Genomic DNA, 23909 nt, shown 5'->3' with positions numbered 1-23909 from the left:
AAAGACACTGAAAAGAAAAAAATGAAGCAGATGGAGTTTAGGATGTAATTTGCAATCTTTTACTCTTTAATATACAATCCCAAACATTTTATTTCCCCTCATAATACTTGGATACTTCTGTCTGCTATTCAGTGCACAGGTCTTGTTTAGAAATTGTTTGCACCATTTCATTGGACATGATTAGATTTACGAACTGATATTGGAAACTTTTGGTGTTTGAGAAGGTCTGGTTAATAAGAGTAGCCAAACCTTAAGTGATTGAACTGGTTTGTTGTAGCATCAAAGATCTATGGAAAGATCTGAAGCCATATCCAGATCAGGAACAGGTCTACATATCAGCCCTCATCCTGTCCTGTTATTAATAAATCTGATAATCATTGAGATTATAGGTTGTTTATTTTTCTGGAAACTCATGTCTTTGTGTCCCATTTAATTGGCTCATTCCTGATACTTCTGAAAAGCAGATTGTCGTCATTAGTTTGTATCCACAAGCACCTTGTGCAGTATTAGTCACTCATAAATCGACAGAAGGTCCAGCCCTGATTATATTTAACATCTTAACTCTATAACACCAGTTCCAGGTAAAAAATAAATAAATAAACTTTTTAGTTTTTCCTCACACACATGTTGGGAAGACGTCGTTAAGGAACGCTAAGATGCTGTGTGGAAATGTGTAGAGTACCTCCTTCAGGAGTACGGAAAAAGATCAACTGTACATTTTATGATCTATTTTTATTCTACAGATAAAACGAGGAATATAAAAGGCTGTTTTATAGGAGCTGGAAGCATCTTGTCTTTTTTGTTTTTTCCTCTCTTCTTCAAATGTTTGTTTTTTGCATTTTAATGTCTATTAAAATATTTGATGAATGATTTGTTGGTTCCTTTTTTTTGATTTACAGGTTTTTATATTAAAATGAATAAGGTAAAACAATATATAAATAAAATCACATGAAGAAACACTGTGTACATGGTAGGGTATACAGGAGATCCACACAGAGCTGAATATTTTATGGCAAATATAAACACATACAGTACAGTAAGAAGCCAGTGGAATGATTCAGGAATAGAACTGAATGAGAGTTAGGAGTCATCCCTCAGACGGCAGCTGTTTCTGCTCTTCTGCTTCCTTTTTGTCGATCTGAGCTCGAAACTCCTGACGAGCCTGACGGTTGGACTCCAGGAGCTCGTGCAGTTTTCCGTTCAGCACGTCGTTCCTTTCCTCCAAATCGTCCAGGCATGAGTTGATCTGATCCAGCATGGAGTTAATGGCGGCGTATTCTAATGTTGCAAAAAAAAAACCCGTGGACAAGACTGATCTCATGACCATGGAAACAGACTCATCATCTGATCACACACACAGGCGTAATGACGCAATTAATAGGTTAAGTGTAATCTGGATAAGGTTGTCTATCAGATCTACAATTTAATGATTAATTCATGTATTATAGTGGAAATATATAAAGTTACTAAACACATTTTACTGGTCGTCGCACACTGAATCTCAACTATTATTTAATTAGATATTAGCTAAATCAATTCAACTTCCTGATGGTTGAAAATCTCCATCCATACACTGAGAGCCGCTAAAAAATATTTGTAAATAATTATTGTACGTTTTAATTATACGAATACATGCTACATCAAATCAAATATTTTGTAATCATTTACATTTTATATTTTACTAAACTTTTTTTTTTTAAGGTCTTAAATTGATGAAGTGTGGACACTTGGTGATTTAGGTACAGTTTGTTAGTTTTGTTTAGATTTAGTTTGAATCTTATATAGTGTAAACCTTTATGGATCTCGACAGATTTCAGAAAACATCTGCAGACTTCTACAGACCTCAGCAAACCTCTAAAGAACCCAATAGACCTCATCAAACCTGTATAGAATTCGACAGACATTTACAGTCCTCAGCAGACCCTCTACAGACCTCCCCAAACTTGTAGAGACTTTTACAAACCTCTACAGACCTCAGCAATCTTGTACACACTTCTGCAAACCTCTACGGTCCTCAGCAATCTTGTACAGACTTCTGCAAACCTCAGCAGACCTCTAAAGACCTCAACAATCTTGTACAGACTTCTGCAAACCTCAGCAAACCTCTACAGACCTCTTCAAAACTCTACAGACCTCAGCAATCTTGTACAGACTTCTGCAAACCTCTTAATACGTCAGCAAAACTGTACAGACCCCAAGCCTCTATGGATATCTTTATTATTATTATTATTATTATTATTATTATTAGGAAAAGGAAAATTAAGAGAAGGATTTTTGTTGGGGAGTTTTAAAATCTGGCAACCTAAATTGATTCCTAACAGCCTCTACACACAATGGGCTTTAAATCCTAAATTATCATCATTATTATTATTAATATTATTATCGTGTGTGTGTGTGTGTGTGTGTGTGTGTGTGTGTGTGTGTGTGTGTGTGTGTGTGTGTGTGTCAGTCAAACAACTCACCATCTTCATTAAAATCATCCTCATCCTCAATGATTTCATTAGCTGTAACCTCGGGATCTCCGTTGGGTCCTGACATTTTCATCCTCTTTATTAAATACTAGAGCAATAAAAATCAAGCTGTAGGGCTAAACAACATTAGATTTAACTATACACTCATAACTGTTTGTATTTTATGATTTACAGCTCGTAATTAAAATAAAATAAGGTTTAATCGTTACTGTGATGGACACATTATCTGCAACACAGCTGACTGTCAGGTGATTCGGAAAGGTATCCTCGTAAAATGCCATGCTAAAAATAAATTATTTATAAATGGAAATACGATCTGTTAACAAATATGCAAATTAACTAAAGCTTAAATGTTTTGTTTTGTTTTTTGGCGGTTTTTTTGCGGTTCCGCTTTTTTTTCAAGTAAATAAAGAAGATTGCTTTAAAACCAAGCAAACAATAATCACGCGTATAAAACAAGTTATACATGCGTTAAAAGAACAAATTCTACTTACAGTTATAATAATATTTAGTATCATAATTTAATATACTTTTTCCCCTGTTTATTTATACAAATACAGTGCGATATTGCGTGCAGGCATTATTGATAGCCACCAATCCAAGCTGAGGTCCAAACAGGTGTTGTATGCGTCGCAGGAAATATACGTCATCCGTGTTGCTCTAAGACCAAGCTTTTTTTGGTTTGTTTCAGCAGTATTATTTAAAACAGGTAACTTATTGTTGTTATGAAATATATTTTACTTGTTTAATTCCTTATGTCATATGTAAAGGTTTTGTGTTGATTATAAAGTGCTTTACTTGCTGTTAAAATGACGAGTTTTCTCTGCACGTGGATCTTTTGGAGCAGTAATGGAGGACTTGCCTGCAGATTTACGTGAATTTCTACAAAATCAACCTTTCCTAGAGCTCACTAAAGACAAAAAGGTCATTTGCGATCTATTTAGAAATGTGACACGGTTTTGTTTATGATCATGTGATGATGATGATGATGATGATGGTGATGATGTGCTGTCTGCTTTTAGGTCAAGTGCTTATTAAATGGCCACGAATTTCCATGCAACCTTGCAGAGCTACAGAACTTCATATCTGGAAAGAAATTCAAGAAGCTGTGTGCTGGAGAGGAATTTAACTACAGCCAGTATGAACCTCATTTGGTCCCGAGCACAAAGCAACCGTATGTTTTGGTTACTTATAAGTAATTACTTTTGTTTGTTGTTTGTTTTTTAATGTGATGTCGATGTGAGAGCTACATGACAGTTTTGCCTTTTTTTTTATTATTTCCCCCTCTTTAAGAAATCATCTTTTTTGCAAGCTGACCCTGAGACACATCAACCAGCTGCCTCATCATGTTCTCCGGCACGTTGGTGGAAAACGGTTCAAGAAAGCTCTAGCACAGTGTAAGTGTATTTTTCAGAGATTCGGCGATTCTTCTATTAATGCAATATTTGTTACAGGAAAATATTCATCCTATTTTAATTATTTACTGAGTTGTCTGAAAGTGACTTTTTTCTTTTTTTTTCATTTGTTCTTAACTTTTTGTGCAGATGTTTTATGTGGGTTATGTGTTTTGTTCCTCTCATAACATGTTAATAACATGGTAATGGTGATTATTAATCTTTTTCTTGCTGAGCTCTTTTTTTTATTTTTGTTTGTTTAATTCCATGGAACCTTGACAAAAAAAATGCCCTGACTTATTTCTGACACCGCTATAGCAGCTATAAACAGTCATTCTTAGTCGACCCTTATCATCGTCTCATTTTTCACTTGATTAATAAAGAATTCCTGTTGAAATTGCAAAGCGCAAACTCTTCTGTCCTTTTGACCAATCAGGATCAAGCATTCAGCAGCGCTGTAGTAAACGCTGAGACCTGTGCACAATAACAACACAAGTGTTATTTGTTTACAGCACAATAACAACCTAATCGTAGTATGTAATGTTTTGCGCTTTCTCTTTTTTCCAGATGAGGAATGTATAAAACAAGGTGTGGAGTTTGTTCCAGTCAGACTGAGGCAGAAAAAGCCACCGAGAGACACGGATGATGCCATGGATAGCAGGAGCGAACGAGGGAGCAAGAACAAGCATAAGCAGAAAGACAAACGGAAGCAGGACAGCGGCATTTGGGCTCCGAGCTCCAGCGAGGGAGAAGGCAGCGACTCCGAGGACAGCATGTCCGATCTCTATCCTTGTATGCATGCAGTTTTTTATACCAGCTCAAATTCATATTGCTGTAGTCTATTCTGATTGTCTCGTTTAACATCACACCATTTCTAATTTTGTCATGCATTCTTTTTATTTCTTTTTTTTTTCTCTTGTGGTTTTTTATTATTTATTTTTCTTTGTTTTTTTTTTTTTTTTTTTTTTTTATATAGCCACATTGTTCACCCTAAAGACAGAGGGACAACAGAAGATGGAGGAAGACAAAGATGAATTCCAGACTGATGATGATGATGATGATGATATGGAGGTTTCTGAAAGGGAAGAAGAGAAACAGGCAGCACAGAAACGCAAAAAGGTGTTCAAATCGTTTTTTTTTTTTCCCCAGGTGTCACATTTTTTGCAATAAACTGTATTTACAGTATCTCACAAAAGTGAGTGCACCCCTCACATTTCAGCAACCATATTAGTAAACCTTCTCAATGGACAATACTATAGAAATAAAACTTGGATATATTTTAGAGTAGTCATTGTGCAGCTTGTATGAAAATAACAACATGCAGCCATAATTGTCTAAATAATTGTCACATTTTGTGTGAGCACCATTGTTATCCAGCACTGCCGTAATCCTTCTGGGTATAGAATTCACCAGAGCTGCAAAGGTTATTGCTGGAATCCTCTTGGCGGTGTGCTTGGGGTCATTTTCATGTTTGGAAAACTGCTGTTTGATCCAGTTTTTGATGGGATTGCATCATGTTGTTCTTCAGAAAGTCACAGTGCATGTTGGAATCCATGTTTCCTTCAATGAACTGCAATGAACCTCTAAAGCAATGTTGCAGCTCTCATGCATCTGTTTTTTGAAGCAGCTTCTGCACCTGATGCACAGCACGAGTGAAAAACATGAACATGATGGATAGGACATGTGGCTTTGCACGGTTACACGGCGTACAGCTGTTATCACTTAGGGTCTACTCACTTTTTTGCGAGCTATTTTGAAAATAATGGCTGTATGTTGAGTTATTTTGAGAGGACAGTAAATCTTTACTGATATACAAGCTGCACGTTGACTACTCTAAAACACAGTATATCCATATTTCTATAGGATTGTCTTTTGAGACGATCTACTAAATTGGTTGCTGAAATGTGAGGGATTTACTCACTTTTGTGAAAGTAAAAGTAATATAATTAAGCAATATAATTCATTATTTTTGTTTTTGCTTTTGCTTTTACAGGTCCAGGCTGCTGGTTTTAACAAGAAATTAAAGAAAAACAAAAAAAGGAACGGTTTCAAGGGCATCAATAAAGTAAAAAATGGAAAATAATAAAATTGCTTGCATCAAGTTTTCTATGTCATTGTTATTAGTGTGATATGCTGTTATTCAGGTGGGTAGTTTTGTAAGAATGTCCTGTTAGGAATATGGATCATGCAACAGTCACAAAGCATATTTTTGTACCAAAAAATATGTTACTTTTTCAGCTGCTTGAGATGAATGAGGTAATTGCAACTGGATAAAGCAAATACATGCAATACGGTGAAAAAAGTGCAGAACGTTAGTAAAAACTTTACACTTAATGTTTCAGATCATCTAACTAACAGATCATCTAACGAACACAAAAGTGAACTTTTAAATGAAGGTTTTTATTATAGAGGGAAAACAAAATCCAAAACTTTATGGCCCTGTGTGAAGAAGTGTTTGCCCCTAAACCTAATAACTGGTTGGGCTGCCCTTAGCAGCAACAACTGCAATCAAGCATTTGCGATAACTTTCAATGAGTCTGTTACGGCGCTGTGGAGGAATTTTGGTCCACTCATCTATGCAGAATTGTTGTAATTCAGCCACAGAGAGTTTTGAGCATGAACCGCCTTTTTAATTATTATTATTATTATTATTGACAGCTGAGTACAAAATGATTACATTAACGTATTTTATTTTGTATAACATTATTACAATTGTTATTAATCAAATATCGCAGAATGCAGTGGTCATTGGTTGAAGGTGAAAGTGTATATATATATATATATATATGATCTAAATCTGTAAAGTGGCATCATGTTGTGGAGGATCTCAGTCTGGCCCGAAGGTTCATCTTCCTACATGACAAAGACTCTAAGCACACAGATAACACAGGAGCAGCTTAGGAACTACTCTGTGAATGTCCTAGAGATCTTTGAAAGGATTTGCTCTGAAGAATGGCAGAAAAACTCCAATACAGGTGTGAAAAGCTTGTTCAATTATTGCCAAAGGTGCTTCAACTAAGTACTGAATAAGGGGCTTAATATTTATGTACATGTGATTTTTTTTTCTTTAGTTTTTTAATTAAGATAAAAAAATTATAGGCATTTCTATAATTCTGTGTTCACTAGATTGGTGGAAAATAGATAAATTTCATCTAAAATTTGATATCACCTACATATAAAGTAATTTTAGAGTATTACTATTATTATAGTAAATTTTTTTTTTTTTTTTCCAGATGGTACTGCATTGTATTATAACAGTAAAGCATTGACTGGATGCTTTTTCGTCGCGCGTAATATGACGTCATCGAAGAGCGACTCCGTTGTTTTGTGTTTACCTTTGGACTGAAAGAGCAGCATTTACTCGGTTTTTTGTAGGGTTTTTTGTGTCTGTACTTTATTTTACGGTAAGGTTAAGCCTTGGTTTAACATTTCAATTAATTCGTGGTGCATGATTTGCAGCAAGAGAAACAATTGGTCCATAATCACTGGCAAATCGCTGATGAATGCATGTGTATATATGTATAGAAACAAAAATTGTGCATCAGATTGAAATGACAAAAAGTGTATTAATTAACAGGGTGAACATATTAAAATTCAGCAAACAATGGATTTATATGTACAGTTTTAATGATTTGATTCGACCAGAGGGTGTATTCGATATAAATATTACTAACAATATATCACGTAAGTGTATTATAATATTATATATTACAGGGCTGATGATATCTCATTACATCCTTCCATCCTGCTGCATAGGTTACATATGTTAAAATGCACCAGTGCATTCAGTGTTTTTTGTTTTGTTTGTTTGCTTCTTCTCATGTACAGGTAACTGGATGTTTTTCTGAAGCCCTGCAAACTTTGTTACAAGCATTCCTATCCAACATGGCAAATACGGTGGTGAAATTTACCTGGTGTTCGTGCCGCAACTATAAAATCCAGTCCAAAGACACACACGAGAAGTGTTTAATCTGCCTGGGAATTCAACACGCCAAGGAGGCTGTCCTGGAATATGGAAAATGTCCACACTGTGCCAAGATGGACTGGAGTACTTGTATCAAGCGTCTCACCAAGGTGCAGGAGGTGATCCATCAGGAGGCCCAGCAGCGAAAAAATGAGGCGTCTCAAAACAGAAATCAGTCGAAACTTGAACCGGTCGCATCGTCTGCTACGGCTAAATCTGTGAAAGTCATGTGTGCTACACCTAATGTTTCGGAGGCCGAAACTGCTGCTTCAGCACCATCTTTTTCCTCTGCACCCGTCATGTTTACTCTTCTCTCACCGTCTTTGAACCTTCCTGACCCAAATGCTACAGCGGTTAAAGGTAGATGTGTTTCACATGCTGCCTTGCAGCATACGCTAGACTCGGCTTCATCTGTAGCGTCTACGTTGATACCTTCGACGTCACACAAAAGACGCCATTTGTCTAGGTGTCACCCGTGCTGCACGAGACACTCGAGCAGGAGCTGCGGACGGAAACGAAAGCACTCCCCATCTTCATCCTTGTCCTCGTCTTGGAGTTCTGATTCCTCCTGCGAACCTGTCAGGGAGAAGAGGTCACGCCGGGAAACAAGGAATTCGGCAAAAAGTGAGCAGCTCCTTAAAATGGTGCAGGAGAAACTGGAAGCCCAACAGAAAGACATGCAGGTACAGTGGAGCACCATTGAAAGAAGGCTTGATATCTTGGAGAAGAGGAGCCCAAACGATGCTCCAAATTTAGTTTCGCAAGTGGAGCAGGGACAACAGACAGGTATTGCTGCCTGTTCTGGATCAGTTTCCTTTGCGAATGCAGTGAAACAAGAAGATGCGCAAATCGATATCTCACATTCTTTAAAATCCAGTTCATTGCAGCACATGAGCTCAGTGCCTGATGTTACATTGGAAGAGCTGCAGAATCTCATAGTACGTGCAGCCAAACGATTGGGTATCGATTTTCCCATATCTCAAAGCAACTCACAACATCCAGTGATGGTGCCAGAGTTTGAGGATTCGGTTCAAAGTACATGGGCCAACCCGGCGAGCTCACAAGCCTTCAGGCCAGTGTTTTCTGAGTTGTACAAGCTTCATGAAAGCCAAGCTCAACCTTATGAACATATGCCTCAAGTCAACGAACTTATGTCGACCATCTTCCAAGCCGTCATGCCTACAAGAAACGGAGAACACCCCGTTACTCCTGAGCACTGGAAATTCACTGAAGCACTTGCAGATAACTCGTACGAAACCGCTGGCATGCTAGCAAAGACGGCTAATTATTTGCGATACTTGTCTGATTATCAGAAGCACCTTTTGGCAGAGATTTCTGAAAACCCGTCTCCTCAAAGGCTCACGGATGTTCTCAGCGAGCTTAAGCTCATCGGAGAGTTCATGTTTCAGCTCTCCTCACACCAGGCCGAACTTTCTGGAAGGATCATGGCAGCATCCGTGGCTCTTAAACGGCAGATATGGATGGCCAAAACCAACTGCACTGATTCGCTAAAAGTTGCGTTTGCGGATCTTCCGTTCGTGGTCGAGACTCGAAAATAGATGTTTGGAACTGATTAGTTTCTGTTTTTTTATGATTATATTTGTGGTTGATATGTTCATTTTTTATGTCTCCTTCCATGGTATTTTGCACAAATTGTTTTTATTATTATTTGTAATTTTTTGGGGGGAAATTCTTGTTTGATAGATGCTCGGGGGAAGTTGACAAGCTGTTTATGCCATTTGTTTTTAATCCATTGTTTGTACCCTTTGGCGATGGCTACTAAGTTGTTTATCCTCTTTTTTTGTTTGTTTTTAAGTGTAGCTCAGTGTATATAAAAATTTACACACCCCTGTTAAAATGAGTATTCAAGATGTAAAAAAATGAAACCACTACAAATCACACTCAATTGTTTCTCACCTTAAATGTGATATAGAATCCAAAATTATTCGAATAAAGAAAAGTTTGCATACCTCATAAAAACAAAAGATTTGTTAAAGCATTGTGCTTGTTATACAGTCCTCAGTCGTTTTATGTAACAGTCTACTACGTTATCACACCTTCTTTTGCCAGTTTAATTCCAAAAAAATCAATCCTCCAGCTCTTTCAAGTATCAAGAGGAATTCCTGTGAAAAATCTTTTTTTCAGGGTTTTCAACAGGTTTCGATAGGATTTAGATCAGGTTTTGTTCAGGGACTTTCCAAAACTTGATCTGTATTTTTTTGCTGACTTGGATTCATGCTTTAGGTTGTTGTTGAATTAACAGCGGCATGCAGGTTTGGGCCTTAAATAGATAGGTATTAAGAGATTCCCTCAATGAAACCTCAGCCATAGCTGAAGTAAAGCAGCCACACAGCATGACGCCCTACGTTGCTTTATCTTGTGTATGGTGTATTTTTTATGCGATGAGATTCTGTGCTTTGGCATCATTTTTTTCCCTTAATAAAGATTATGCTTAAACAATTCTTCCTTGGTCACATCAGATTATTACATATAACACTCATGCCTAGTACTCAAGGTCTCTCAGCAGCTTCCCTGTGTTTTGGGAATATATAGTGTGTGGCGTCGTTTACGACATACACTATATGAACAAAGGTTTGTGGAAACCTGAGCATAAAATTGGAACGTGCTTTTTTGGTCATCACAGTCCACATTTGCTGTAATAACAACCAGCTTCAGAAAAGGCTTCCAAAACGGTCATGCAAACTGACTTCCTGCAGTGTGCAGCATACGTTCTGAGCACTGGCAAGCAGACCTTCTACCTCTCCAACCTCTAATGCAATGCTGGCAGCACTCATGCCTGTTTTTTTAAGCAGCTTCTGCACGTTCTTTGATGGACCCTTGCGACCCTTCTGAGTGGAACCCGTCTTGGAAAACCTCTGTATGACCCTGACCACTGTACTGTAATTTAGTTTCAGGGTTATATATAGTGGTGTCTTAATGATGGTATCAAGAGGTGGATTGATTCAGGTATGGACATCACTGAAGGCCTTGGTGTAAAGCACTACATACTAATTCTGTAAGCTAATAACCATTACTTTGGAAGAACAAGCAAAACAACTTGCTTGGTGGCAAGAGACACAAGACACAGATGACTCATAATGATATTAAGAGGTGGATTGATTCAGGTAGGACGTCAACAAAGGCCTCGGAGATAAAACATCAAAGATAAAATATCTCATTTTAAAAATATCATAGCTATTACATTAAAGTTCTATTGAAGATAAAGTTGATGTTCATGTAGATGTATAAATTGTCCACCTGGCAGTAAAATTACATGTTCAAAAAAATTAAATCTGAAGTTCATTTAAATGTATAATTGTCCACCTGATAGTAAAAGGAAAATGTATAAAACTGCAAATCCATTCAAATAAAAGACAACTGCGAACAACTAACGATTATTATCGCAAAATAAATTTATGATGCATAAAACCTTTTAAAAGATTTAAAAGTTAATGAAAATATACAGATGCATGTACTACAACAACATAGTTCTAATGGTCTTAATATAATAAGTGTATATATGATAGATTCTTTTTTATATCTTATATATTACATTTTTTTGTATCAGAGGGTCCCTGCCCCATATATTTATCCTCTAAGGGGTCTTTGACCTGAAAAACGTTGAAGACCCTGCTAATAACTTGTGCTGTGCAGAGACAGAGCGCACGAGCGAGTGCGAGCGAGCGCGCGCGCACCCCTCACGCGGTATACGTGGCACACGCGGCGGGTCCGCGCGACGCTCAGCGCAACGCGAAAGGGGGGCTGATCGCCGGTGGCAGCGCGCGCGGGATTGTGGGACGGACGGCGCGGCCTAGTGTTGACGTCCAGGCGGCGGCGGCGGCGTTGAGGGAAAATCTCCTTACACCCGCGTCTGAAATAGCAAGAAGGGGACATTAGAACAAGCCTGAGTTTTAATTCTAACGGCGGTGCGGTGGCGGAATCGACAAGCCATGGGTCAGGAGGATATCATGAGCACGGCGGAGGACGTGGCGGATCAGGTAACGAATAACGGAAATCATCCGTGGGTTTGGTGGAATAAAAAAAATAATTATCCATAAGAGCTCGGATTAGAGTTGATTAGCTTAGCCGGCTAGGCTAGTTAGCATCGAAAGTTGCAGAGGAAATGAATGGAGGAGGTGAATAAAAATGTCAGAATAGTGAGTTGGCCATAAAGAGAAATAAGACGCAATTATTATTGCGTTAATGCGTTTTTTTGGCCTTTGGAGGAAAAAAAGGACATATTTGGAATAGCTAGCTGTTGGCAAAGTTAACTTTGTAAATTTTGGTTGATTTGTTAGTTGCATGGATTGGAGTTTCACATATGCAAAGCCGAGACACATAATAATCTTTTAACTAAACTGTAAAAAGCTGTAAACAATAAAAAGTGCTTCAATTCTTTCTAAACATTTATCACAGGTTGTCAACAGTGCAGAAGTTTTAGTTCTAGATTATTATATATTTTGGGGGGGGAACTATAGATTTGAACATGTCTTCATCATGTGGTACTCCAATGATGACTCATCCTGTACTAGTGCTGCTTTTAGCCAATGAAATGCTCCCTAGAGCACATAAGTCCCTCCCCCATGATTGTGTCTTTCTCTACAGTAGAAGCTCTGAGGTGTCTGCAAACTATTTATTTTTCCGAGCCTTGGCTTGGTTTAAGCTGAAACAGGTTACTATAGCATCGATAATAATATTAACAATAATAATGATAGTTAATATATTATAATTTATACAATATATAATTATCTAATCTTCCAAACCACCTTCTCTCTAAACTTTTCGCTCTCTCTGACGCCGTTGTTCATCGTGTCAAATGCTTCAGTGGTTCACTTCAGACATGCGGCAACATACAGTATTAAACCTAGTCTTCAGATGAAGATTATTTTGAAGGTTCCTGTTTACGATGTACATGTTCATTGGTTTGCATTGATTTTAGCCATTTCAGGACGTGTTGGATCAGATCTAGCTCCTTGTGGTTCAGCAGCTGGGACTGGTTAGTTTGGATTAGTTTATTAGAGGCAATAGTAATGAAACTCTCATCTGGACAGCAATAAAATGACCACAAGTGGCGCAAATTACAAATGTGTAAGTGTATATTCGACAAAACCTGGATTTTTTTTTTGTCACATGGACATATGTTCACATTTCAGGTGGTTGAAGAGGCACTGGTTAATATTATGTATGTATGTATGTAATATCTGAGGACGGGTCACAACCGTGTTTTCAGATGACAGATGAAGAACGCTGACTTGATAGATATAATCAGCTGTAAAACAGGGAAAAGTGGCAGCACTTCTTGCAGATTTAATCTGATCTGAATAGGTCTTATCTCCAGTGTGCTTTGACACGCCTGATCCAATTAATCAGCTGTCTAGCTAGAAGTGTGTTCGAGCAAAAAAACACTCAAATGTTTGAGACATAAAGTTCTCTAGGACCAGGTTAGGGGAACTTGTCATTAAGTGAAACAGCTACCAGTGACTGGTGTGACACATGCGTCTAAATTATAGCATGCGATTGCTTTATACGCGACTTTGTGCCTGATAGCGCAAGGCAAAGGTCACTGTTGTATGCCAGCTGTTGCTCAAGGGTGACTTAACACATATCAGCCATGGAGTTCTTCAAACTTGTTTATAAAAGGCTCTTTGTGGTGCTCTCTCTCTCTCTCTCTCTCTCTCTCTCTCTCTCTCTCTCTCTCTCTCTCTCTTTCTCTCTCTTTCTGTGTGTGAACTGATTAAAATTTTGTACAAAGATTACAGCAGAGTGTTGAAATAATTGTGTGAGAGTATAAAGAAAGTAATTGATACATAGCTAAGAGGCTACAGAAATAACCTCCATCCTAATATTGGGGTCTCGGAAGCTCATGTTTCAAGGTCAGCATGTGACGAACGGTTACTGTACGTCTCGCTTATTCTGGATTTTTTTTTTTTTTTAGTCACAACAATATGGGAGTTGTTCATTTGGAGATGAACGCGCCAGTGTTTAAAAAAAAAAAACAGTAAAAAAAAAAAAAATCAGTGTAATTAAATAAATATATAATATAATACATATAATGGTGCTTTTTCTCGTTGCGTTCTGTAGAGTTTATAGTTTAAAATACTGTAACATGAGTGTAGTATCAGAACTGGGCAATATGATAATATGTAGTGATATCGCGATTATTTATATCACGATACACTTGATGAGATGAAAATGAGAAATGAGATACCGGAGTGATTTTTTTTTTCAGTATTACGAACTGATTACATGCAGCTGAGCCTTTATCTGCTTTCTTTTCTGTGTTCAATCATTAAAATCCCGAAGTACGAGGCCTTGGCTGTGTGCTTTTGTGTTGTTTACGCTCAAGCGTTTTTAGAAACCTTGCAACAACACTCTTTCCTTTAAGCCCAGGTGATTTGCACAAGCACTGTTTGGCTCCACAGTACGTACACACACATACACAGATACACACATTCCCACCCATCCAGTAGTCCACATCAGCGTTTCTCAGAATGCCTCGGCCAATCGGTAAGGCGGATGGATTGTATCAGCCCACACGTCAGTGATAGCACAAGTGCTCTTCTAATGAGCATGCTGTGTACCAGCTTGTAAAATCAGCAACTTTAGAATGTGAATAGATAATGAGGGGTATTTATAGGGGGGGGATGAGAGCGGGAATAAGATTAAAGTCCCCAAACAGTGTGACTGCTCGGTGCAGTAGTATAGCAGAGAAGATAATATTCCCTGCAGGGAAAATTATGATTAGTCAATTAATAATTGCATTAGAAACTTGGTCTATGTGTTTTAAAATGAAAAAAAAGTCTAATTTTCTTATAATATTAATTTAGATTTGTGGATTTATTTTAAACTGCTTTTGCTTCTACAACACACAAAAAACAACCTGAAAAGACTAATTAATTAATGGGTAATTCTTCATGGAAAAATGCAATAGATAGAATTGTGCTATTAATTCCCAATTAGATATGATTAAAATACACTATATGGACAAAAGTATTGGGACACCTGACTTTTCCAGCGATATGTGGTTCTTTCACAATTGTACAGGAAGTTTTTTTGAGCATGAACTTTTCCCTTTACTTTCCCTTAGCTAGAAAACCCAAATCTGTTCCAGCATGGCAATGCCCCTGTACACAAAGCCACCTCCATGAAGATATGCTTTACATGGGATGGAGTGAATGATCCTTTTGAACACCTTTGAGATGAATGTGAATGCTGACTGCACCCCAGGCCCCCTCACCTACATCACTACCTGACTTTACTAAGACCCTTGTGGCTGAATGAACATAAATCTCCACAAGCACACTCCAAAATCTAGTGGAACATCTTCCCTGAAGAGTGTCGGTTATTATAACAGAAAGTGGAGACTCTTACGGTGTCCATAGAGTGTGCATCAATATAATAACTTATTATGGAACAATACTTTTAAGATAAATTTCAGATTTACAGTGTAATTCTATGAATGTTTTGTAAAGGTTCTGTTCTCTATATTACCGAAACATAAAGCTATCAAGAACATTTTGGATCGGAAGTTTTGAAATGATTGGTCTTAAAATATCCAGAGGTCACTGTGGGAGAGCGTGTGAGTTCGGGAAAGGAACACCATGACAGGACAGGTTATAAGGCAATGAAGTTTCTTTATTTAGATTTCCTTTTATTTTCTGGTGCTCAGTGCTTTAATCGCACGTCTCTGGCGCGCACACACACACACACACACACACACATCCTCATGCTCCTCCATAAATGCCCCCTCCGATCACTGAAAGAGAGAGAGAACACTCATTAAACATTATCTGCTTCAGGTGAGGCATTCCTGTGTCTACCTGCTCCCGGCCTCGCCCTCCATTCACAAACCGACGCTCGGCCACGCCCCCGCTGCCACAGTCACTAATGTAGTTTTTTCCTTGAAATCCTCTATACAGTGATTTACAAGATACTATACGATCTTTGGTCCTTTAGAGCGAATCAAGAATTATGACTGTATTTCTAGTGAAATAAAGCAACATATAAACCTCCTTTATTTTGTGCTTGTGAATCAGATTATTAAGCTTTGATTGAATACTAAGACGAGTGCCTCTTTTTTTCCCCTGCAGTTCCTCAGAATGACGAAACACTACCTGCCTCACCTGGCACGACTGTGTCTCATTAGCACCTTCCTGGAGGACGGCATCCGCATGTGGTTCCAGTGGTACGAACAGAGAGACTACATCGAGGCTACCTGGAGTTGTGGCTACTTCCTGGCCACGTGCTTTGTGCTGCTTAACCTTTTAGGACAGCTGGGTGAGCGTCTGCAAGCTTTCCTTATACTTAAGGTGTGATGGGTGCAGGTTTTAAGATTAGTGGCCCACATTTATTAAGCTGAATATGTGTGGATTTACACTGCATAGACAAATGTTTGTGGACACCTAAGCATGAGGTCCATATTTTTTTTAACATCCCATTCCACATTTAGTCCATATTTGCTGGAAAAAGTCTTCTAAATGCTGTGTGAATCTCCCGAACACTTTTTTTTCTTTCCAGGTGGCTGTGTCCTTGTTCTCAGTAGAAATTTTGTACAATATGCTTGCTTCGGATTATTTGGCATTATTGCGCTACAGGTAAGGAAGCACGAAGCATTAGATTTGATAACAGATAAACACTGATTATAATCTAATCTCATTTGCATATCCTCTGTTTCAGACTGTTGCCTACAGTATACTATGGGATCTAAAGTTTTTGATGAGGTGAGCTCTATTTAATTTTGTACTTTCTTTTAATGTATTCTATTGACTGACTAACAACAACAAAAACTAGAATTTGATCTTTCTAGGAAAAAGAAGAGTTAACAGATACTTGCTGTAATTGGCAGATGTCCCAAAACTTTTGTCCATATATATATATATATATATATATATATATATATATATATATATATATATATATATATATATATATATATATATACATTCCATTAACTTTTTGTGTAAACACTGATATATGAGCTCAATCCTAGCTGCATGCTTTAAAGTAATAAAAAATGTATCAGAATGTCTACACAGATTGATGTATAGTGATCTTTGGTGTGTGTGTGTGTATGCAGGAATATGGCCCTGGGTGGTGGGCTGCTGCTACTCTTGGCTGAGTCACGCTCCGAGGGTAAGAGCATGTTTGCCGGCGTGCCTACGATGGGCGAGAGCTCCCAAAGCAGTACATGCAGCTGGGTGGCCGCGTCCTCCTCGTTCTCATGTTCATGACCCTGCTGCACTTCGACTCCAACTTCTTCTCGGTGAGGACCTATCACACTAATTGCCCTGTACATATATAACAAATATTCGAAGGATTCCCTTTTTGTACATGAGAATTAAATATGAAAAAAGCTTTTCTCCTTGCCCCAAACTTTCCAAGGTTTCAGGGTATAAACAGGCAAAGGTTTGCTGCATATCCTCACATTTTTATAAATTTGTACAAATTTTCCAGAAAGACCAGCTGTGTAAAAAAAAAATTAAATAGTTTTCTGTACATTATGTAAAAAGGCCTCCTAATAAAAAATGTTCACTCATCCACACATCCACGGTCACTCACTTTTTAGGGATAATCCACTCACACATTCAATCACATATTCAGTTTACTCACACACTCTGTTTACTCATGAACTCACACACATTCACAACCTCCCTCACTTTCTCATTCTTTTGATTTATAATGATTAAAGGGGCATGATTTATTTACAGCTTATGGATTTTATTAAAATTATTTTAAAGTGTATAGTACACTACAATATCAATTTCAATCTAAACACACTATATGCACTCAAATTATTAAAACCCTCACCTTCCATTCTCATTCCTCTTTTAGATCCTCCAAAACATGGTGGGCACAGCCCTCATCATTCTGGTAGCCATCGGCTTTAAGACCAAGCTTGCGGCTCTCACTTTGGTGGTGTGGCTCATGGCCATCAACGTCTACTTCAACGCCTTCTGGACGGTGCCTACCTACAAACCCATGCACGACTTCCTCAAGTACGATTTCTTCCAGACCACGTCGGTTGTCGGCGGCCTGCTGCTAGTAGTGGCTCTCGGTCCGGGGGGCGTGTCCATGGATGAGAAGAAAAAGGAGTGGTAAGGAGAGGGCATCTCCTCATACAGTAAAACAAACCCACTGCCCAGGACACAAGGACCCGCAAATGTTAAAAGAACCGAACCTCCATTCTCTTCTTCACCTGCTCATCTTTTTTTTTTTTTTTTGTTTTTCACATTTTTTTTGTTGTTTTTACAGAGAAATTCACAATGGCAAAAACATGAGTTTTTAAGATGCCTGATCAGATCCCACTGAAAAGACCCTGAAAGATACTGAACTGTCTGAGTTAACATTGATTTATTATTTTTTTCTTCCCACCCCTCTGTCACGGTTGACCAGGATGCTGTCTTAAAGCATTGTAAACATATTCGTGTCTGGATGCTTACTTCTCATGTGCATTGCTATGTGGTTGTTGTTTTTTAAAACACTTGAGAAATAGCTGTGAATGTGTACGCATATAGACTCTGTGAAACAACAGTAACTTAGTGCTTCAACTGAAATACGACCGGATAGCGATCCGGCACCATTGTTTCCTTCACCCTCAGATCGATCCACACATCAAATTAAAATGGCCCTTGCGTTCGGGGTGCGCGGGGCCTCCTGTAACACTGGTCGTGGTTCAGTCGAGGGGATTTGTTATCTATAAACCACCCTACAGAATTAAAAGCGGAAGTACAAAGTCTTCTGAAGGCTCCATTTTCGCATTAGGTGGACTGTGTACTGTCTGAGTCTCAGTGTGGATCCGGGCAGTAGACATCCTCGCAGTTTATACAAACAAACAAACACTATTTTACACATCTGCACAGGTGGAACAGGTCAGAAGAAGGTCTATTCTGTCAGCCGAACTTTGTCTTGATCTGTGTTTTTGCCATCGTTTGAAATAACACTTTGATTTACAGAAGTTTATAATGTATTTTTTGATTTATTTTTGTTTTCAGACACAGATAAAAATAATAATAAAAGCAAAAAAAGAGAGATTTGACTTGTTTCAAAGACTTTTTTTCCCTGTAATTGTTGTTGGCTAAATATTAAAATGACTAATTTATATGGTTTCATGTTTAGCTTTTTTTTTCAGGCCCAGATTGTGTTCCATACTTTCTGCACTGTGATGTTCATAGAGCAGGTTCTTGATACTGATACTGATGCACAAATTGTGTACACTTCATTATAGTTATACAGACAAGACTCACATTAACCTTGAACCTTATACCAATGATGGATTTAAAACAAATATTTAGACCAAGAAATTCTTTTTGCATGTATCATAACATCTTACAAAAGTGAGTACACCAGACCCCCCCCACCCCCATTTCATTATTTTAGTATATTTTCTCAATGGACAATACTATAGAAATGAACGCAGCACTCATGCTGCCCCAGACCATGATGCTACCACCACCATGCTTGACTGTAGGCAAGACACAATTTTCTTGGTTCTCTTCACCAGGGTGGCACCACGCATGCTGGACACCATCTGAGTCAAACAAGTCTCATTACTCAACAGGACATCTTGGAGAACCTCTGTATGACCCTGGCCACTGTACTGTAACTCAGTTTCAGGGTGTTAGCTATCTTCTTATATTCTATATTCTTATCTATTGAAAACCTTTAGGATGAACGTGAAGGCTGACTGCACCCAAGGCTTCCTTCCCTCATGTACATCAGTACCTGACTTTATTAATACCCTTGTGGTGGAATAAACCCAAATCTCCACAACTGTACTCCAAAATTCAGTGGAACATTTTTCTAGAAGAGTGTAGGTTATTATAACAATAATAATGTGGGTGTAAATGTTGAATGCTCAAAACATCTTATGGAATTATGATCTTATAGATTATCAAGTTCCCTCTTAGTGTTTTTGTTCCATCATCTGTGATTATTGTTAAACTATGACAGTATGAATAATAGTGTCTTTGAAAATACATTTTAAATGATCAAGTGACAGGATGGCAAAGCCAGGTAATGTTTTGTCTGGCGAACAATCATTCACTCTGAGCACTAGTGTGTCCGGTGTAAACTCTGAATCTACAACAACTGTGTCTTGGATAAAAGAGTTATTGAAGATGGATGATGAAATCACCTCATATATTTTCAATCTAACCGCACTGTGTGTGTCCAAACGCACCACTGTAGGTCATAAACCTGCTACTTTTAAATCTATTTCTCTGTATGTGTTATTTGTTTCTTTCAGGAAATTTGTGTCTTTAAATTGACCCAATTAAATGATTTAATTACATCATAAATTTATTAAAAATACTTATGACTTGTACCATAATGTCATAGAAGATGTTCTTGGAGTTAATGGAGAAAATAGTCTTAATCTGCAAAGATTTTACTTTAAATACTCATATGCTCATTATTCTAGGTATATTATATTTTTAAGATAAACAAAAATGGATTAAAAAATTGTTTTTAATATAACAAATTATAAGCAATTTTTGGATATATTTTCCTTGAAAGGTCTGCTAATATCCTTATTTACATAAGGTTTTTTTTATTGTTTTTGTTTACAAACTGCAATAAAAATGTAGATAGACTTTAAAAAATTAACTGTGATTATCAAAAGATCAACGGTTACAGGAATTCTGATAAGATTAACAAAAACGGAGGCCATTAGTGACAGCTTGGCTTCAAATTTCTTTTCAAATAATTAGAAGGTGTATTTCTGTAAACATCAACCTGGAATTTCCAGCAGATGTTTCCTGAATAGAAGAAATGGCATTGATTTTCTCTTACAGGAAGAATTTTTCGAGGTAGATTTGCAAGATAAGGGTGTGTTACATAATGAAAACAAAATTAGACTAACGTGAACAGCTTGTATTACAGATCCAGACTCAGGAAGTGTAGTCAATTCAAGAATTTCTTGTCACACTATATGGACTAATGTTTGTGGACACCTGACCATAAGATTGGTATGTGCTTTCTGAACATCCTGGTCCATATTTTGTACCAATTTCCTGCTAAAATAACCTTCACTCTTCTGGGGAAACGTTCCACTAGATTTTGGAGTATCATTGTGGAGATTTTAGCTCAATCAGGTAGCGATGTCGGTGAGGTGAGGAGGCCTGGGGTGCAGTCAGCATTCACATTCATTCAAAAAGTGTTTAACAGAAGGAGATCTTCCACTTTAACTCAAAGCAGATCTTCATGGAGCTTGTGCACAGGGGTAGTGTTATGCTGGAACAGGTTTGGGTCTCCTAGTTCAAGTGAATGGAAAATTTCCTGCTACTACATCCAGTGACATGCAATAGAATTGTGTGCCTCCAAATTTGGGGAAGAACCACATATGGCTGGAAATGTCATGTGTCCTAATACTTTTGTCCATGTTTTTTTGGAAAGGAAGAAAAATCATTAAAAGAAAGAAAGAAATATTTCATTAAAAGAAAGAAAGAAAGAAGTCAAGTAGCGCTTTTCACAACAGACATTGTCTCAAAACAGCTTTGGAGAATGTTATTAAATGTTATTAACTCAGTATTGTGTTTATTATCGGTTTCCCTGATAGAACAAAACAAAGGAGAATACAAAATGAAACCCTGTGCATGTGCAACGCAAGCCCTCAGAGCATTACATCAGGCGACGTGTTGACACATGGCCATTTAAGCCACGCCCCTGATACCGATCTGCTGTCTGATTGGCTGGCTGTCAGTCGGCGTGCTGACGAAACAAGGACTTATATATATTGTGCACGCGGTGCTGCTGTTCCTAGAAGGAAGCTCCTGCTCTTTTTCTCTTCTTTATCGAGGTTCTTTTCATTTTTTTACCTTTATCTGCTACCTGGGTGAGTATATCTGATTAATTAGTATTCCGTTTGTTACATTTTAGATAATTATATTGCAGGTTTTGCTGGTTTTATGGCAAAGGTTTAGCTTTTTGTTTTAAGATATTTTACTTAACAAATGTCAATTAAAAGGTGGAATTTGTTCATGTCTCATTGCCCACAAAATTGCATCCTGATCAGATTTGTATATATAATTTACATAAATTTTTTCTTGCTCAGGTTTCATCATATTTTTAAGCATCAATGAGAGAAAAGTCCCTCGTGACGTCACTATGCTTTAAACTGAATGTTCAAAAAAGTTTTTAACAATAGTTTGTAATCCTAAAGACCAAGGGGGAATAGAGATCTTAGATTATAATACTCTTAATGACACCTTTAAAATACAATGGTTGATAGTTAATAAAGAATAGAGATAGTCGTTGGAATGTATTTTCTAATTATATGTTTAATAGTCTGGGAGGCAGTGATTTTTTGTTGAAATGCATGGAATTTGGTGTATAAGCATAATTTTTTCACCCCACAACTATTTCATATGGAATAACAGAAATATATTATTTAGTAACAAATCTTTATATTATCATACCTAATTCAATGAAGGTATTATTTTATTAAGGCAGTTATTTAATTCTCATGTACTTGTTGTCATATACTACATTTCTTCAAGAATTCCAATTACCAATTAAACCAAGAGCATTTGCTGTTGTTTTTGACGCAATTCCAAAAAGTGTGACTTTTATAAAAACTATATTTCAGAAGGAATCGACATGGTTAATCCTTGTAAAATACATTTTTATTGAACATTTTGATGTTTTGAAACAACAGTGTAGTAATAAGATCATAAGGAATGCTTTTCGTTCTGTATCTTTACCTGCAGTAAAAAAGGTTTTCTTTATTTGGTTATATTTCTTAGGGTAAAATATGGTAAAAAGAATTTTTGTATCAATAACAAAATTAAAGATATGTCTTGCAAAATACTCCTGAGAATTGATCCTTCTAAGCATGTTTTGGAAATGTTTAATCTGAATATTTCATATATCTGTAAATTCTGTTTTCAAGAAAAAGAAACCATTTTTCGTCCTCTTCTTTTTTTCATTGTATTTACTCAAGATTATTTTGGAAGGATATGGAATTCTATACTAATAAAAAAAATCGAATGTGGGATAAAAATATGTTTACTTGATGTGCCTTTTTATACAGAATATCAAAATTGTGATTTGTAAACAACAACATATTATTCATTTGTTTATTTTATTAGGAAAAATTTAATATTTCATATTTATAGAAAACAGTCCAAAGACCAAATTATTCCCATTTAATTATTAAAATTGTATGTAAATCTGTGTTATACACCAGGGCCAGATTTTGCTCAGATTAAAGATTTAGATTGCTTTCATAGAGCAGCAATGTCAATGTCATGGTTGTCTGGTTGGTTAGACTTTAATCGTACTTTCCCTGGCTTACAAAAGGTACTAAAGGAGGAAAAATGTCCAAAGGTACAGTGGTCCTGGCATACAGTGGCGGTCTCGACACGTCCTGCATCTTGGTGTGGTTGAAGGAACAAGGCTATGATGTCATCGCTTACTTGGTAATATATTGACTTTTCTGCACTACAAGCATCTCCATGAAGGATTATTCACTACATGGACAAAATTACTGAGACACTTTACTTTTTCAGTGTAGGATCATTTGTAAGCATGCTTAATGTTTAAACTCTAAATTTAAAAGCCAAAAGAAAAAAAAAAGAAAACACAGCAGCTGTGGACACATTGTTCTGAATGTTCATATCGACCAGGTCAGGTTAACCAGGTCATAGTAAAAGAATAAATAGTTTTTGTACAGCGTGTCCCATTAAACATATTCATCACTTGAGGGAACATGCATAATGAAAAAAACAAATGACAAATCAGAAAAAATCTCCAGCTGAATCTCCACTGGCCTGACCAGTAAGATCCTCACATGCACTAATACATGAATCAACACTGGCACTTGAACAGGTTACAATACTGTCATTATCAATATCCAGACATGGTTTGCTATCAGGGAGCAACTTTGAGTACAAAATGTTTACTTGCTGCCTAATAAAAAAACCCACCCACTAACAGTTTATACTCACTTCTGGGGTATAGTTTTTAGTTTGTATAGTTTCTACAGTCTTCTTGTACAGTACTGTATAATCAAGTATACAGTAGGTTTACTGGTCGGCGCTATATTGGGTTTTCTGTCTTGTCTTGTGTCGTCTGTCTGCACTG

General features: G+C 37.3%; 5 protein-coding genes across 5 annotated transcripts in view; 4 read left to right on the top strand and 1 right to left on the bottom strand.

Annotated features, from left to right (window-relative positions):
• Positions 1-43: 43 nt before the first annotated feature.
• Positions 44-2732, bottom strand: bbln (bublin coiled coil protein). The gene is made up of 2 exons (XM_046839295.1): positions 2463-2732; positions 44-1278 (listed from the first exon to the last, which is right to left on the bottom strand). The coding sequence occupies exons 1-2, from the start codon at positions 2542-2544 to the stop codon at positions 1088-1090; spliced, it is 273 nt and encodes a 90-aa protein (XP_046695251.1). The 5' UTR covers positions 2545-2732; the 3' UTR covers positions 44-1087.
• A 299-nt stretch (positions 2733-3031) lies between these two features.
• Positions 3032-5966, top strand: surf2 (surfeit 2). The gene is made up of 7 exons (XM_046839294.1): positions 3032-3180; positions 3319-3395; positions 3494-3645; positions 3765-3868; positions 4433-4657; positions 4842-4984; positions 5859-5966. The coding sequence occupies exons 2-7, from the start codon at positions 3321-3323 to the stop codon at positions 5946-5948; spliced, it is 789 nt and encodes a 262-aa protein (XP_046695250.1). The 5' UTR covers positions 3032-3180; positions 3319-3320; the 3' UTR covers positions 5949-5966.
• A 1181-nt stretch (positions 5967-7147) lies between these two features.
• Positions 7148-10291, top strand: LOC124378783. The gene is made up of 2 exons (XM_046838552.1): positions 7148-7269; positions 7694-10291. The coding sequence occupies exon 2, from the start codon at positions 7751-7753 to the stop codon at positions 9386-9388; it is 1638 nt and encodes a 545-aa protein (XP_046694508.1). The 5' UTR covers positions 7148-7269; positions 7694-7750; the 3' UTR covers positions 9389-10291.
• Positions 10292-11545: 1254 nt separating this feature from the next.
• On the top strand, positions 11546-18859 carry surf4 (surfeit 4). The gene is given in 7 exon segments (XM_046839880.1): positions 11546-11827; positions 15920-16106; positions 16347-16423; positions 16506-16549; positions 16906-17000; positions 17003-17091; positions 17661-18859. Coding segments are annotated over 7 exon segments (807 nt in total). The 5' UTR covers positions 11546-11779; the 3' UTR covers positions 17928-18859.
• A 2651-nt stretch (positions 18860-21510) lies between these two features.
• The window catches only part of ass1 (argininosuccinate synthase 1), a 28119-nt gene continuing 25720 nt past the window's right edge, over positions 21511-23909 (top strand). The window contains exons 1-2 of the mRNA XM_046839580.1: positions 21511-21660; positions 23127-23245. Of these exons, the coding sequence (XP_046695536.1) occupies positions 23144-23245 (102 nt within the window). The 5' untranslated portion in view covers positions 21511-21660; positions 23127-23143. The remainder of the gene's footprint in view (positions 21661-23126; positions 23246-23909) is intronic.

This window comes from Silurus meridionalis, chromosome 25 (assembly GCF_014805685.1).
Source record: "Silurus meridionalis isolate SWU-2019-XX chromosome 25, ASM1480568v1, whole genome shotgun sequence".
Lineage (NCBI taxonomy): Eukaryota > Metazoa > Chordata > Actinopteri > Siluriformes > Siluridae > Silurus > Silurus meridionalis.
The sequence above is the reverse complement of the archived record's forward strand: the minus strand, read 5'-3'. Positions and strand labels throughout refer to the sequence as shown.

Excerpts from the sequence above, each read along its gene's own strand:
- surf2 (XM_046839294.1), top strand. The coding sequence starts at position 3,321 with ATGGAGGACTTGCCTGCAGATTTACGTGAATTTCTACAAAATCAACCT. Across the intron at positions 3,396-3,493 it reads AGCTCACTAAAGACAAAAAG|GTCAAGTGCTTATTAAATGG; the intron begins GTCATTTGCGAT and ends GTCTGCTTTTAG. Across the intron at positions 4,985-5,858 it reads CAGCACAGAAACGCAAAAAG|GTCCAGGCTGCTGGTTTTAA; the intron begins GTGTTCAAATCG and ends TTGCTTTTACAG.
- LOC124378783 (XM_046838552.1), top strand. The coding sequence starts at position 7,751 with ATGGCAAATACGGTGGTGAAATTTACCTGGTGTTCGTGCCGCAACTAT.
- bbln (XM_046839295.1), bottom strand. The coding sequence starts at position 2,544 with ATGAAAATGTCAGGACCCAACGGAGATCCCGAGGTTACAGCTAATGAA. Across the intron at positions 1,279-2,462 it reads GGATGATTTTAATGAAGATG|AATACGCCGCCATTAACTCC; the intron begins GTGAGTTGTTTG and ends TTGCAACATTAG.